This window comes from Physella acuta, unplaced genomic scaffold, assembly GCF_028476545.2.
Source record: "Physella acuta isolate Inbredline_101_S28 unplaced genomic scaffold, ASM2847654v3 ptg000076l, whole genome shotgun sequence".
Lineage (NCBI taxonomy): Eukaryota > Metazoa > Mollusca > Gastropoda > Physidae > Physella > Physella acuta.
The window spans coordinates 1,037,860-1,055,000 of NW_026731596.1; the positions used below are offsets into that span (position 1 = coordinate 1,037,860).

Here is a 17,141-nt window from a genome sequence, read left to right on the forward strand (position 1 = left end):
TTGCATGAGGTTGTTGACCTAAAAAGTAAACAATATACGTGCATTAAGTTTTGTGTGTAACCTGCTAAACACTTTCCTATCCATGTCATGATGGGTATGTCAAAAGTGACATGCCATGCTGTGCATGTCACATGTGACACGTCATGGTGTGCATGTCACATGTTATATGGCCACCAACTACACGTCCTCAACATCAACACTTAAACTATTGTATTCTCATGTCACATGTTATATGTCATATGTCACAAGTCACATGCCAAATGTAAAATTCACAAGTCACAAGTCACGTGTCACATGTCACAAGTTACAGTTCACATGTCACAAGTCATATGTCACATGTCACAAGTCACATGTCACACATGACAAAAGAAAGAAAACATAATTACCAAGAACTAAAGTTACAAGTCCATCTGATATTTGCCGTAATCTTTAAATTTTTGAGACTGTCTTTCTCTTGAAGTCTCCTCCTACGTGTCCAATGTATTTTGTTGTCTCTGGTTTTATACGGTGTTTGTCTCCACCTGTCGTGTAGATTCTGATTCTAAAACTTCTGTATTATAGATAGCTAATGTGACATGTTTTGGTGTCTGGGAATAAAAAAATTAAATATTATTGTCTCACACTAAGCATACATTGAGGAAGAGATAAGAGATGAATCGCTTAGATTCAAGTCTCATCATTTTATGGATACGTGAAGAAGTGGCCAAAAGATCTTCTGGTCAATGTGGGATGTAAAAAAGTGGCCAAAAGATCATCTGGTCAATATGGGATGTAAAAAACTGGCCAAAAGATCTTCTGGTCAATGTGGGATGTAAAAAAGTGGCCAAAAGATCATCTGGTCAATATGGGATGTAAAAAACTGGCCAAAAGATCTTCTGGTCAACGTGGGATGTAAAAAAAGTGGCCAAAAGATCATCTGGTCAATATGGGATGTAAAAAAGTGGCCAAAAGATCATCTGGTCAATATGGGATGTAAAAAACTGGCCAAAAGATCTTCTGGTCAACGTGGGATGTAAAAAAAGTGGCCAAAAGATCATCTGGTCAATATGGGATGTAAAAAAGTGGCCAAAAGATCTTCTGGTCAATATGGGATGTAAAAAAGTAAAAATGGCCAAAAGATCGTCTAGTCAATGTGGGATGTAAAAAAAGTGGCCAAAAGATCGTCTAGTCAATGTGGGATGTAAAAAAAGTGGCCAAAAGATCATCTGGTCAATATGGGATGTAAAAAAGTGGCCAAAAGATCTTCTGGTCAATATGGGATGTAAAAAAGTAAAAAGTGGCCAAAAGATCGCCTAGTCAATGTGAGATTTAAAAAACTGGGCAAAAGATCGTCTAGTCAATATGGGATGTAAAAAAAGTGGCCAAAAGATCTTCTGGTCAGTGTGGGATGTAAAAAAGTAAAAAGTGGCCAAACGGTCGTCTGGTGAATGCTGAGTTTTCCCTGGCTAACTAGTCACAACTCAGATCCTAGCTAATAAATGACAAGGCGTTTCCGTGGTCCATTGATTTTTCTTTCCACTAACTTCTGAGGTTACAGCAAACTGTGGGTGTTTGTGGAGGGGGGGGGTGCTTCGAGTAGTTTTATGTAGGGGTATGGGGTTAGGGACCTTAGGATTGTGAGGGGGTTAGGGGTTAGAGACCTTAGAGTAGATTTGTGTGGGGTATGTGATCAGGGACTTGAGAGTAGGTTTGTGGGGTGGCAAGCAATTAGCGAACCTAGATTAGGTTTTGTGGGGGTACGGGATTAGGGACCCTCACAGTTAGTTGGGTTCGGCAAGAAGACACGAACTTCGTTAAATAAATTGCTGATCGCAACGTACTTTATAAGCCTAGCCATAGTAGTCTTCAAGTCATAGGGTTGAGGGGTGTTAGTTCTGAAAGCTTATAGCGTATGACCCCCCTCAACCCCCATAAGTGAGGGGTGTTAGTTTTGAAAGCTTATAGCGTATGACCCCTCTCAACCCCCATAGGTGAGGGGTGTTAGTTCTGAAAGCTTATAGTGTATGACCCCTCTCAACCCCCATAGTCTAGGGGTGTTAGTTCTGAAAGCTTATAGCGTATGACCCCTCTCAACCCCCATAGGTGAAGGGTGTTAGTTCTGAAAGCTTATAGCGTATGACCCCTCTCAACCCCCATAGTCTAGGGGTGTTAGTTCTGAAAGCTTATAGCGTATGACCCCTCTCAACCCCCAAAGGAGGGGTGTTAGTTCTGAAAGCTTATAGCGTATGACCCCTCTCAACCCCCATAGGTGAGGGGTGTTAGTTCTGAAAGCTTATAGCGTATCACCCCTCTCAACCCCCATAGTCTAGGGGTGTTAGTTCTGAAAGCTTATAGCGTATCACCCCTCTCAACCATCATACCCAGCGGACTGTTGTTTATCAATTGCAACTGGACACCTCGAGAAAAACTACGAGACGGTCCCTTGCCTGTGTGTTCTTAAAATAGCGCTTAGAAAGTCCATTCAAATATTTATGTATCCTATCACATAGGTTTTACAAACACAGAGAAGAGAGACCAAATCATTTCTTACGAAATCCTTTCAACTGCAACATTGATTCTGGGAATTCTGGACAGATATTCGAAGCTTCAACTGATATTGTGAAATAAGAGTAATGTGACGAATGCCAAAAAAATGTGTTACAAGAAAAGTCGTTTTTACAAGCTTTTATTTAACTCGCTTCCTCGTCAGTCTGTCTGTCTGTCTAGATCGAAACGCCCGTGTGAAATTGCAGGCACTTCTAATTGACAGATACGGTTCGTAGTTGGTACGTGGGTCAAGACATGGAGACAATGCATCGTGACATTCAATTTGACTTAATTGGTCGCCTAATTAATTTTTTATGAATTAATTAAAATTTGGACCAAATTAGTAGGCAGGTCTATCCACACGCGTCATCACGGCCGTGTTGGGAGTGGAAAGAAGGGGCCTCTACGTCAAAAGCGCGTCATCACGTTCAATGGGCGCGCGATGGTTTTTAGTCGGATCTTTACCACTAGACTACGCCATCCCATAATACTTTACTGAAACTTTAGCTATAAACTTAACAATGGTTTAAAGTCATGTAACTATTGTAAATAAAACATGTAAAGTACTGAAAAAAAATTCATAAAAAACGTTTTAATAACAAGCTTTTATTTAATAATGCACTAAAAAGTAGAAAATAAATTATAGACTACTATTTAAATTACTATAAAGAAAAGCGTTGGTCTCTTCTCAAATATTAGTAAAGGTATCCAATAGGTACTAAAGTGACCCACGCTTTTCTTTATAGTTATTTATAGTTTCCTCCTTTGTAGTGCATTATTACATAAAAGCTTGTTATTAAAACGTTTTTTATGAATTTTTTAAAATTAGATTTTAGAAATGGCCCCCGGAAGATCCAGGGGAAATTGGGTAGTTGGTTTAATTAGTGGTAAAATGTTTTTTGATTAAGTGAGTTGAAGATAGTCAGTCCCTCGTTAATTACATTTCTGCATGGAGAAAGTCAGTCCTTCGTTAATAACACTATTGGGGGGGGGGGGGGGGACACAAGAGTCAGTCTCTCATTAATTACAATACTTTGAGGGCTAGAGTCAATCCCTTATTAACTACAATACTTGGAGGACGAAAATCAGTCCCTCATTAAGGATTAATGACCTGACATTTCCATACAGAAATACATGGCTCATAGTACTAGTGTCGAGACGTTCCAACCCTCGCCAAAGCGAATGTGGTAAATTAAGCTAATTACTCTAATTGTCACCAATGAGTTACCCAAAAAATTCTCCAGTCTTCTGCCTCTACCTCCCCCCCCCCCCAATCAACCGTTACCTCCTAGCCCCCACCTGACGTCACATTAGTGGCTACACAAACACAACACCACAACACCACAACAACACCACTTTGTTTTGTTTCAGTGCCTGCACTGCCGTCAATCGCCCCGCTAATTCCGCTGATCGCATCCACTGCCGTCAATCGCCCGCGCTAATTCCGCTGATCGCGTGCACTGCCGTCAATCGCCCGCGCTAATTCCGCTGATCGCGTGCACTGCAGTCAATCGCGACCGTCTAAAGCCAACCGTCCAATCATGGCCGTCCGTCGCCTACAGCGGGTGATAACCCAAATTTTTTAATTGACGGCCACTGGATTGTCTTTCCCTGCCGCCGTAGATGGAGTGAGGGAGGGGGCTACGCTTGAATAGACACGGCGATGAGGGGGTGACACGCCAGAGTGTGGAGGATACAATCAGCTGGAATTTCACGACTGGAATCTATTCTTAGAAAGTTGTGTTTACCAAGGAGGACGTCCGTCATCTCTGTGATAGAAATTTGATTGGGACCAGTTTATCTCTGAGAGAATGGACTCGATATAAAGATTTCACAGATGTGAAGGAACTAATTCAACGTTATTGCCGGTGGCCAAAGCCGCATACTGTAACAGTGCAACGAGTTTCATGTGTGTAATGCAATTGTGTTTATATAATGCAAATATATTGCAACATTCATTATATTCGCGGTGTGGTAATTTAAAACTAGAATTGAGTTTTAATTTAGTTTTCAAGAAAGTTTATGTAAATATAGTATTAACGTGTAACATAAAATTAACATATGCATAGTATAAAGGAAAAGACTTCGAAGTTTATATATTCAGTTCAATACCTGTTTATAACAAGTATTGAATGCAGTGTTGATACAAGAACACAATGTTGATAGAACGTGAGGTATCAGAGATTTGACTTATACAACAGTATTGATTACACAGGTTGATAAACAAAGTTGATAATACAGTATTGATAAAACCGGTGTTCATAAAGTGTAAATAAAACGGAGTTGATAAAACAGCATTGTTAAAAACAGAGTAGATCTAGATCTAGTAGAGTTGATAAAAACTTCCGGCTGTAAATTCGACAGAGAATGAGTTTTCACCTGTACCTAGCTGTGTACACAACGACCATTCTGGTTGTACTCACGTGTACACTCAACGTCAGCTGTCAGGACACGCGCGACAGGTGAGTTATGTGTGAGTTAATTTCTTAGGTCAGGTGGTCAATAGTTGTAACTTTGGTCACATGTGTGAATTCTATAATTAGTTCAAACACATCTGCTGACTGGATGTTTCTTTTTTTTTAATTTTTGAGCCTGTTTTTGTTTTTCTAATAAGATGGCCGCTGTTGTTTACTAAATTGAGAATTAGTTGAACATTAATCTGGAGCTTAATTTATCGTTCGGTATTTATTAAAGAATAAACAAAACTAAGCTACGCCGTTTGCAAGTAAAGTAAGCCAAACTATCCATGACCTCTAAACTATAGACCTCATTTAACCCAATATCAAACATATAGTTAATGCTAATCCTAACCCTAACTATCCATGACCTCTATACTATAGACGTCATCTAACCCAATACCAAACATATAGTTAATGCTAACCCTAACCCTAACCCTAACTATCCATAACCTCTATACTATAGACGTCATCTAACCTAATACCAAACATATAGTTAATGCTAACCCTAACCCTAACCCTAACTATCCATAACCTCTATACTATAGACGTCATCTAACCTAATACCAAACATATAGTTAATGCTAACCCTAACCCTAACCCTAACTATCCATAACCTCTATACTATAGACGTCATCTAACCTAATACCAAATATATAGTTAATGCTAACCCTAACCCTAACCCTAACTATGCATGACCTCTATACAATAGACGTCATCTAACCCAATATCAAACATATAATTAATGCTAACCCTAACTCTGACCGTTGTCCGCTCCCTGCTCCCATAGCTGACCAATCATAACGCTGTACCTGACCATAAGCCTAGCTCAGACCTTTACTTAATAATTAAAATTTATACCAAGATGTACATCGATACCGGTAGATAAAAATCGGGTAACGAAACCACATCGATACCTTCACATAAAAATCTTCTTATGATACCGCATCGATACCGGTAGACAAAAAATTCCGTTACGATATCGCATCAATAACGGTAGATAAAATAGTACTTACGATACCACATCAATACCGGTAGATAGTAATCTCCTTGCGATACCACATCAATACCGGCAGATAAAATCTTCTTACGATACCACATCAATACCGGTAGATAAAAATCTCCTTACGATACCACATCAATACCAGTAGATAAAAATCTCCTTACGATACCACATCAATACCGGTAGATAAAAATCTCCTTAAGATACCACATCAATACCGGTAGATAAAAATCTTCTTAAGATACCACATCAATACCGGTAGATAAAAATCTCGATACGATACCACATCAATACCGGCAAATCTCGATGCGATACCACAGTGTCCTGCCTCTGTTTTGACAAGAGCCACTTCAAGTGTACAAACATCGGGACCACATCAGAGTGTTACACAACTTCCTTATTGCTGGGGTAGAGGACCCAACTCGTGAATAGGTGGTCGCCCCTTATCTCAGCCCCTGCTGGTAGCTTCTGCATAGGTGTCTATTCCCTTCACATTCCCTTCACATTCCTTTCACATTCCCTTCACATTCCCTTAACATTCCCTTCACATTCCCTTCACAATCCTTTCACATTCCCTTCACATTCCCTTAACATTCCCTTCACATTCCCTTCACATTCCCTTCACATTCCCTTCACATTCCCTTCACATTCCCTTCACATTCCCTTCACATTCCCTTCACATTCCCTACCACATTCCCTTCACATTCCCTTCACATTCTCTAGCCACCACTGATAACAATATTTCAGCGATAAAGGTAATAATAATGCTAAACCTAGCCACAAAATGTCGTCAATAACTGAGTTCTACATGTATTGACCTATAAGTACCCACGGCAGAATTGTTACTATTCGTCACGCAATGCCACCCCCCCCCCCTCCCTCCCATCCATGTACATATGATCTAGACGTCACTGTTTTGTGCCGTTATGTTTTAGAAAATACAAAAGTTTAGCCACCAGATACTTCACCTTAGTGAAACCTTCAACCCCACCCCCACTATGTAACAGATCGTCACAAAAGTCTGACCCCCCACCCTCATTATGTAACACATCGTCACAAAGGTATAACCCCCCACTCCCACAATGTAACAGATGGCCCCACAAGTCCCTGCCCCCCCTCCCCCACCCCCACCATATAACACAGCATCCCCCGGGAGAAATATTTTTGGACGGCCTATGACTTTCACAATTTATTTTTCGTTATCGCCAAACTCCAGGCAAGAAAAGCACATGGTACGGCTAATCAATAATAACATTTTTATCAGAATATTAATTTTAATCTTAATCTTAATAATACCCCAAATCTTTAGCTTGGCGATCACAGCACATTGAACATTTTCTTACAGCTAATCGATACAAAAATTTCTTGTTGGCCTGCTAATCTTCCACCATCTACAGAATTAGACCGCAAGTTAATGTCCGGTTCTTATTGCGTCACATCTATTAAACTGTGGCTACTAAAGTTATTTTAGGCCTAGCTTGCTATCAATGTGTTTTCTATCTGACCCCCCCCCCCCCCCCCCCAACAGTACGTATTACCTGATGTAACATTGTCACGTGTTCACCTGACCCCCCACCTGGGACAGGTAATTGTCAGTCACCTGATTAGTGGGAACTTGGGCTAAATTTAATCCGACACCCCCCACGAGGCAGGAGATATGTTGACAAACTTGACCCCCCAGGGTCCACTCGAGGTGATATTAAACACACTTACCCCGCTGGCTGAAGAGCACGCGTGATAAAAAGTTGTGCACGACTTGTACATTTGTTGACAGAAGACAACAAGCCTTCAATTCCAATCTTCCATGTGTTAAAAACCTGTCAGTGTTCATGCGGCTTTAGGGATTCGTCGAGTGTCTTGACACTAGTATTGATTTAAGCGTAGGGTTAATCTATTTATAGCTTTTTGCGTTCATTTTTACAAGAACTGTCGCTCGTGAATATTTTAAACATTTTCGTTTTTTAAATTTCTGAAGGAATGGATGGGTGAATGGATGGATGGGTGAATGGATGGATGGATGGTTGAATGGATGAATGGGTGAATGGATGGATGGATGGTTGAATGGTTGGATGGGTGAATCAATGGATGGGTGAATGGATGGTTGGATGGTTGAATGGATGGATGGGTGAATGGATGGATGGGTGAATGAATGGGTGGATGAGTAAATGGATGGATGGGTGAATGGATGGACGGATGGTTGAATGGATGGATGGGTGAATGGATGGATGGATGGATGGTTGGATGGGCGAATGGATAGATGGATGGATGATTAAATGGATGGATGGGTGAATGGATGGATTTTATGAGTGAATTGATGCATGAGTGAATGGATGGATGGGTGAATGGATAGATGGGTGAATGAATGGATGGGTAAATAGAAGGATGGATGGATGGATGGATGGATGGGTAAATGGAAGGATGGATGGATGGATGGATGGATGGATGGATGGATGGTTGGATGGGCGAATGGATGGATGGGTAAATGGAAGGATGGATGGATGGATGGATGGATGGATGGATGGATGGATGGATGGATGGATGGATGGATGGATGGATGGATGGATGGATGGATGGATGGATGGATGGGTGGATGGGTGGGTGGGTGGGTGGGTGGGTGGGTGAATGGATGGTCGTTGATAAACACGAAAATCCTATACCGCATGTTTGTTTACCTCTACCATTGCTTGTTTACCTATAGCGCCTGTTTTTTTGTTGACCTGCTGCAGACTGTTATAACGTGAAATGAAATCTCTGTAGACCACGTGATGGGTGTGGGAATCCCAGAGACTTGCTTGATGTATGCCCGGGGAGGTGGACGTGATGTATGCCGGGAAGATGGACTTTGAGAGACCAGTAAACAAAGGTTTAAATACAAGCCAAGGACATTCAACTGATTTTCACGGCTGCCTTTAAATCATGGGCAGATTTTCAAAACCCAGAGTGTCCCTAAAAGAGGATCTAGTCCAGTGGTTCCCAAACTTTTTTTTTTGGGGGGGGGGGGGGACCCCATTTTATAAAAAGTAAATGACCCGCGACCCTCATAGAATTAAAAAGCCGAAATTAGTATGGAAATTAATAAGCACTAAAATAAGATTTTCTAGTAGACTTTCAATATGAACTTCTCTTGATAACTGTTTCAGTACCATTGAGTAAATTTGCATTGCTATTTACGCGGTTAAGTTTTTGTTAACGCCAACATATGTCATTATCAACATTCAATGTATTCTTAATTTTGTTTTTAATCGAAGAATAGTGTTGAAAATATATTCTCGAAAAGCCAATCAATATTACGTTTTGGTATGAATAGTGAATGCTACACCAAAATTGTGTGTGCAGTTTTTCATCTTTCGCGGAATCATTCTGCAAATCAAAGAATTCATCTTGTAATTCATCGGGAATGCTGGTAACATCAAGGGAAGAAGAGAATGGATAATGCATAAATGCAGATTCTTCTTTTTTCAGCTCAGAGAAATAGCGCTGCAGTTCGTTTTCAAGAGATTCAAAGATGTCCAGAAATCGCTTCTTTCAAAATTTTAATTATCTCACAATCAGATTCGTCTACCACACTGCAGAGTTTCTCAAATTTACAATATTTCCAAGATATATTTTCTTCGCCGATTTTGCAGCTTTGATAAAAATGCCCCGAGATTATCATGGAAAGTGATAATATTCGTTCATTTTCCGTGAAGCTTTAGGTTAAGCTTATGTTGATGTTCGAATACATCTGCTAGGTATGATACTCTCTCCGACCACTCTATGTCGTTTTAAGTATACCAAAAGGTCTTGTTTCCTTTGCACTTCCAAGAACAATTTGATTTCAGATTTCAATTCAAAAACACGATTCACAACATTTCGTTTGACAGCCAGCTTACTGTAGTGTAGAAAAGCTGAACCTCGTGATCTTTATTCATGTCTTTGCTCAGTTTTTTGAAGGCTCCAGATTTTATATAATTACCAGCAATGGAGTCTTGATGGTGAGGGCAGTGGTTAGGGAGCTACATCTTTTCTGTTTTCTAAAAGCCGGATTTTGACCTAAACATAGATGGCGCACCATCCGTACAAACCCCCACAGCCGTTTTAACCCATTTTAATCATCCAGTTTAAAAAAAAATATTTATTTTCTCCATGCTATCTTCACAAAAGAGCAATTCTTCTTTGCTATCATCCGCATGAATATCGACACAGACCAGCAACTGCGAACACGAACTCACGTCTGTTGATTTATCAACTTGAAAAGCAAACAATGTTGAAAGCTTAATTTCAATAAACATGCGTTATTTAACATCTACTGGACATGTCTACTATAAGTCACTGAATAGTATTCTTAGGCAGAGATAATTGTTGTGTCTTTACTGCACTGAAATCCCCAAAATTTATTTCACCATCTTCAACATGCAGCGTTTGATGAAATTTTCTCCTATTGTGTTGTTTTTTTTTTTTTGCTTGGCATTTTCTATCGCGACTTCGTTTGATGCTTGCTCTAATGCTGGTGAAAACTTCCTGTTCGATCAAGTCTCTGGCGTTTGCAATTAGCTTCTTACCGACGAAAGACGTGCGGCGTCAAAACGGCCAATGACAAAACGGCCCCGTCAAAACGACCCGGCAAATCGGCCCCGACATAAGAGCCCCGTCGAATTGACCCCGTCAAAATGGCCAGCGACATATGGACCCCGTCATAAAGGCTCCCGATAAATAGGCTCCAGTCATTTAGGCTCCCGACAAATAGGCTCCCGTTATATAGGCTCCCGACAAAAGGGCTCCAGTCAATAAGGCTCCCGACATATAGGCTCCCGTCATTTAGTTTTTTTCCACAAAACGGCCCCAGTCATTACGACTCCCGACAAATAGGCTCCCGCCATTTAATTTATCCACAAAACGCCCCCGTCTTTCTTTACGACTCCCGACAAATAGACTAGCGTCATTTTGGCTCAAGACAAAAAGGCTCATGTCAATTTGGCTCCAGACAAAAGGACCACTGACAATACCGTTTCTGTAGAGACTAAGTCTCCCGGCAAAGCCGTCTCATTGAATATGACACCTGCAAGTGGGACCCCTTCATCAATATTCTTTAGAGTTAGCTTATCCAACACTCTAAAGTAATACAACGCATGCATCTCTTGTTTGGCAGGCCTTATTTTTATATTAGTTTATCTATTATAAAATCTAGTATGTTTTAATTTAAGGGTCATCTATCTATGACTTCCATAATGGAGTCGGTTATAATGACTCAGTGTGTGGGGAGAAGGGTCCACGCTGTACCTTCCTACCTCCAGTATGCTTGTAGGTTATCAATACAAAATGTCGTTATCCTGTAAACATCATGTATATCGTACATTTTTACTTCTGTGCTCGCTTTTATGCAACATATCTTTACTGTTGTAAATTAAACATTATCAAAATTTTAGAATTGATAGATTTTAGCTGTTAAGGGCTTGATTTGTTTGAGAATTGATGTTGGTTCACGAAAAACAATTTCATTCAAGCATTAAAAAGAGGTTATAGTAGTAGTTGAGGTAGGTCAAAATGGTTACTTTTATGCCAATAGTGGTCATACCATTCATTTGTCTGGAGCCAATATGTTGGGAGTCATTTTGTCAGTAGCCAAGATGCCGGGAGCGCATTTGTCGGGAGAAAATATGTCGGGAGCCCATTTGTCAGTAGCCAATATGTCATGAGCCCATTTGTCGGGAGCCCATTTGTTGTGAGCCCTTATGTCGGGAGCCAATATGTCGGGAGCCACTTTGTCGGGAGCCAGTATGTCCTGAGCCTATTTGTCGGGAGCCAATATGTCGAGAGTCCAATTGTCCGGAGCCTAAATGTCGGGAGCTCATTTGTCGGGAGCCTATATGTCGCGAGTCAATATAACGGGAGCCCATTTGACGGGAGACAATAAGTCGGGGCCCTTTCGACGGGGCTATTTTGACGGGGTCGTTTTGTCGGGGGTCGATTTGACGGGGCCATATTAACGGGGCCGTTTTGACGGGGCCGATTTGTCCCGGGCCGTTTTGACAGGGCACCGACGAAAACGCCATATCTTTTTTTGGTGTGTTCCGAATGACTCGTCTAATGACGTTTTAGTTTTGAACTCGTGAGTGAGAAAAACTTTGTACAGTACTCATAGCTTCTTCTCTATTTTATTTCCAGTGATGTTAGTAAAGCCGAATTTAAAAAACTCTGCTAAATATTTATGTTTTGTTTCTCATTACTAAGGTTTAGTATACCAGTTGGCGACCCCCCCCCCCTCCCAGAAAGCCCTTCGCGACCCCCAGTTTGGGAACCCGTGATCTAGTCAGACAGATTTTTATCCGTATAATTTCAACAGCTATGCCACCCCCCACCCCGAAAAAAATAATCAAGAAAACAACTAAACCTCGCTTTTGGGTACTCATAGCTTCGTTGTCATGCGCGTGGCGTTTGTTGCCGTTGTAAACAATAATGTAGCTCTGATCCCATGAGATACCCTACCCCATCAAATGATCCCATGAGATACCCTACCCCATCAAATAATCCCATGAGATACCCTACCCCACCAAATGATACCATGAGATACCCTACCCCATCAAATTATCCCATGCGATACCCTACCCCACCAAATGATACCATGTGATACATTACCCCATCAAATGATCCCATGAGATACATTACCCCATCTAATGATCCCATGCGATACCCTACCCCACCAAATGATCCCATGAGATACATTACCCTATCAAATGATCCCATGAGATACATTACCCTATCAAATGATACCATGAGATACATTACCCTATCAAATGATACCATGAGATACATTACCCTATCAAATGATACCATGAGATACATTACCCTATCAAATGATCCCATGAGATACATTACCCTATCAAATGATCCCATGAGATACATTACCCTATCAAATGATACCATGAGATACATTACCCTATCAAATGATACCATGAGATACATTACCCTATCAAATGATCCCATGAGATACATTACCCTATCAAATGATACCATGAGATACATTACCCTATCAAATGATACCATGAGATACATTACCCTATCAAATGATCCCATGAGATACATTACCCTATCAAATGATCCCATGAGATACATTACCCTATCAAATGATACCATGAGATACATTACCCCATCAAATGATCTCATGAGATACATTACCCTATCAAATGATACCATGAGATACATTACCCCATCAAATGATCCCATGAGATACATTACCCTATCAAATGATCCCATGAGATACATTACCCTATCAAATGATCCCATGAGATACATTACCCTATCAAATGATCCCATGAGATACATTACCCCATCAAGTGATACCATGAGATACATTACCCTATCAAATGATCCCATGAGATACATTACCCTATCAAATGATCCCATGAGATACATTACCCTATCAAATGATACCATGAGATACATTACCCTATCAAATGATACCATGAGATACATTACCCTATCAAATGATACCATGAGATACATTACCCTATCAAATGATCCCATGAGATACATTACCCCATCAAATGATCCCATGAGATACATTACCCTATCAAATAATACCCTAACCAAATAAAGAGACTATCCCTACAGTGTTCGGTCACTTATTGAGTTTACATGGTAATATTTCCCTTTTATTTAGTTTCCATTTTTATCAACTTTCAGACTTACGAAGGAAACTGTAGGTAGTTGTATGTGCTATGTTGGTAGGGCTTTTTCTGTATCTCACAAGGTGTTTAAAATGTGTGTGTGCTTAGTGTACTGGTTTCCCAACTACACTTCGTCATAGTGCTTGTAATCAAAACACATGATTCACAATCAAACTTCGTCTTAGTGTTTGCAATCAAATCTCAATCACACTTCGAACAATTTTTTTTTTTAGTTTTCTCGGAGGTTTGCGTTGCATGATCGAAAAGAAAAAAACATTTTGAAATCCAATTCAATGGGTGGGTCTGTATGGTCGCAGTTTTGTGACTTGTGTTTAGCCGTAGTGAAGTAAAAAACGGCGTTGGTTTCTTGAAATGGCCCAACTAGCGGACAATACATCACTGCCTGGCTATTTGACTCGAGGAAATGTCCGAACCCCTCCCCTAGACAAGCTTTAACATTGCCCTGATTTACAAGCTGGTGGCAAAAAAAAAGCAAAAAACAAGTCGGTGATTGAATGTTTATCTGCGGGGGCGCGTAGTTTGATATTTTACATTTAGGGGAAATGTCCGGGGGGGGGGGGGGGTAGATCACATTTGTATCGATCAACCGTTCAATCAACTTGTGGGGTTTCATCTCTCGCTCTCTACATGGGACTCGAGAAATAATTTGGATAGATTTCCACATCAAATGTCGTTACGGGTATTCATCTGTCGACAAAATGTCCCATTTTATTTTCCTACCAGAAATTACTGTAAACCCAGCATCAGATAAGGCAACGTAGGAAGAATCAAAGGTTATTTTTAGACTTTGACGTCATAGTTTGGCGCCGTGTGAATCTAAGAATAACTAACAGGTCAGTGTAACATTCCTAGTAACGTCAAAAGATCACACTGGGAAGACGGGTGGGTCTATAAATAGAAGTGGGTGTTTCCACACCACCTATCAATGTTTGATTGGCGTTTTCATCTCGCTGCATTTATTCATATGGGACTCGATGACTTGATGACTTTGTGACTTTGTGACTTTATGACTTTGTCTCTTGATGTTTCATCTCGCTGCATTTATTCATATGGGACTCGATGACTTGATGACTTTATGACTTTGTTACTTGATGACTTTGTCGATTGTCGTTTTCATTTCGCTGCATTTCTTTATATGGACTCGATGACTTGATGACTTGGTGAATTTATGACTTTGTCTGACTTTTCCTCTGCATTTCTTTATCTGAGTCTTGATGACTTTGTGACTTTGTGACTTTATGATTTTGTCTCTTGATGTTTAATTTCGCTACATTTCGTAAAACGTGACTTGATGACTTAGTGACTTTGCTATTTCATGATTTTGCCCCTTGATGTTTCTACTTTATCTTCGTACGTGACATGACTTCACGTCTTTCCAAACCAGCCTTGATTGATGACTTTAGCTAATTGGTCACATGACCAGTACATCAACAAATGTTACGTCACTTGTCTATTCTTAGCGCCTGACAAACATACCACCACCCCCCCCCCCCCCCCCCCCGCCGGGCTGTATAACAGAATTGTTGATACAACGCGTTATGTGTTATCGTTCCCTTGTTACACGATCAACTGACAGCCCCTTTAGTAATACCGGATGCCCAAAAAACCAGATTGCTTTGTTCAAATAACAATAAAGCCAGCATAATCTCGAATCTTAAAATGGTTTGAAATTTCAAACAGCTAATAGATCGAACACGATGATAAAACTCCATTATAAGGTTATTTTAAAAATTGGACTTTAAAAAATTGCTGAAATTCTTTGTGTAAAAAACCGCACCTTAAATACAAGGCTAAGTGCAATTTTAATTACATCGCAACCCCTTGTAATAAAACAATTAAACGTTAGTTAAAGCTATTTTTATGTCAATTGTATCTTTTTTATGTAGCAGTTCTGCTGAATGTTCAAGAGGTAATGGCCGGATGAGATTTATTTTAAGTACATTGACCCCCCCCTACCCCCGAACACACACACACACTCGTGGATAGATGAGAGAATAATTGATTATTAGCTCAATTAGAGGTGTTGTTATAAAAACCACGACAAAGATCATAAAATATTTTGTTTAAAAAATTGTCAATGTAGGCGGTTAAATTAGTCTTGTGTGGGAGGGGATTTCTGGGAATGGCCGAGTACAATCTGGTACGGTTGGGTAAGGTCGCGCAGAGGGGTAGCGAGGGGGGGGGGCGGGGGGGGGGACATACGTCCCCGTGAGCCGACCTTAGGGGGGCGCCAAAATGGGTTGGAAAAACAAATTAGAAGCTTGACGGGGGTGTGTAAATCAAAAGTTCGAGGGGGGGGGGGGGTGCAAATCGAAAGTTTGTCCTCGGGCGCCGGGAAGGGTCGCTATGCCTCTGCGGTCGGGTACGGTCGGAAAAATAAGTTGCAGAACACAGGTGGCACTGCTATTTGATTTGCTTTTACAGAAAACATGTTGAACGTATTTTGAACACCTTCATGTTTGATGTTCTACAAGACCATCGGATGTACTGTTAAACCCCTGATGTTTGATGTACTGTTAAACTCTTAAATGTTTGATGTGCTGTTAAACCCCTGATGTTTGATGTACTGTTAAACTCTTAAATGTTTGATGTACTGTTAAACTCTTAAATGTTTGATATGCTGTTAAACCTGTGATGTGTGATGTACAGTAAACCAGTGATGTTGAATGTGAATGTGATGTTAAGCAGGTGATGGTTGAAGTACAGTTAAACTTGTGATGTTTCATGTACCTTTACATCTGTGACGTTATATGTACTGTTAAACCGGTAATATGTAATGTACTGTTAAATCCGTAATATGTAATGTACTGTTAAATCCGTAATATTGAATGTACTGTTAAACCCGTAATATTTAATGTACTGTTAAACCCGTACTATTGAATGTACTGTGGGGTTGGCGTGGTCGAGTCGGTAAAGCTCATGGTTGCTAAACCGAAAAGTCTCGAGTTCGAACCCTCGGGCAGATGAGGCTCGTTAGCTGGGGACAGCCACTCTTCTAGGAGAGACAACTCCAAAATTAAAACAACTGCTGCCTTGTAGTTTGTTCTTGGTTGGACAAAGGCTATGGAAGCAAATCCAAAAAGAAAAGCAGGCTGAAATCGGAGTCAATGGCCTCAATGGCGCATAACCAGTTGACACGTAACGCTTAATTGTGTTGGAGGCGTGGTCGAGTCGGCAAAAAGCTCATGGTTGATAAATTCGAACAAAGTCTCGAGTTCAAACCCACTGGCAGATAAATCTCGATCCCCTTCAACACTAATAATTAAGAACGAAGAAGAAGAAGAAGAAGAAGAATGTACTGTTAAACCCCAAGTGTTTTACAGTGACAGAAGAACGCTTTGTTTCAACACGGAGTGACCTCCACCTATTTGAGAGAGCCTATAAACACTATGTCAATATACCAGCGATTCAATTTGCATACATTCTGTGGCTTGTTGTCTACTCATGGGGCTTTGTTTGTGTAATCGGTGTATACAAATCAATGGGATC

General features: G+C 40.5%; 1 protein-coding gene across 1 annotated transcript in view; it reads left to right on the forward strand.

Annotated features, from left to right (window-relative positions):
* Positions 1 to 4,060: 4,060 nt before the first annotated feature.
* Positions 4,061 to 17,141, forward strand: part of LOC131953941 (uncharacterized) — a 31,726-nt gene continuing 18,645 nt past the window's right edge. The window contains exon 1 of the mRNA XM_059317406.1: positions 4,061 to 4,988. Within this exon, the coding sequence (XP_059173389.1) occupies positions 4,894 to 4,988 (95 nt within the window). The 5' untranslated portion in view covers positions 4,061 to 4,893. The remainder of the gene's footprint in view (positions 4,989 to 17,141) is intronic.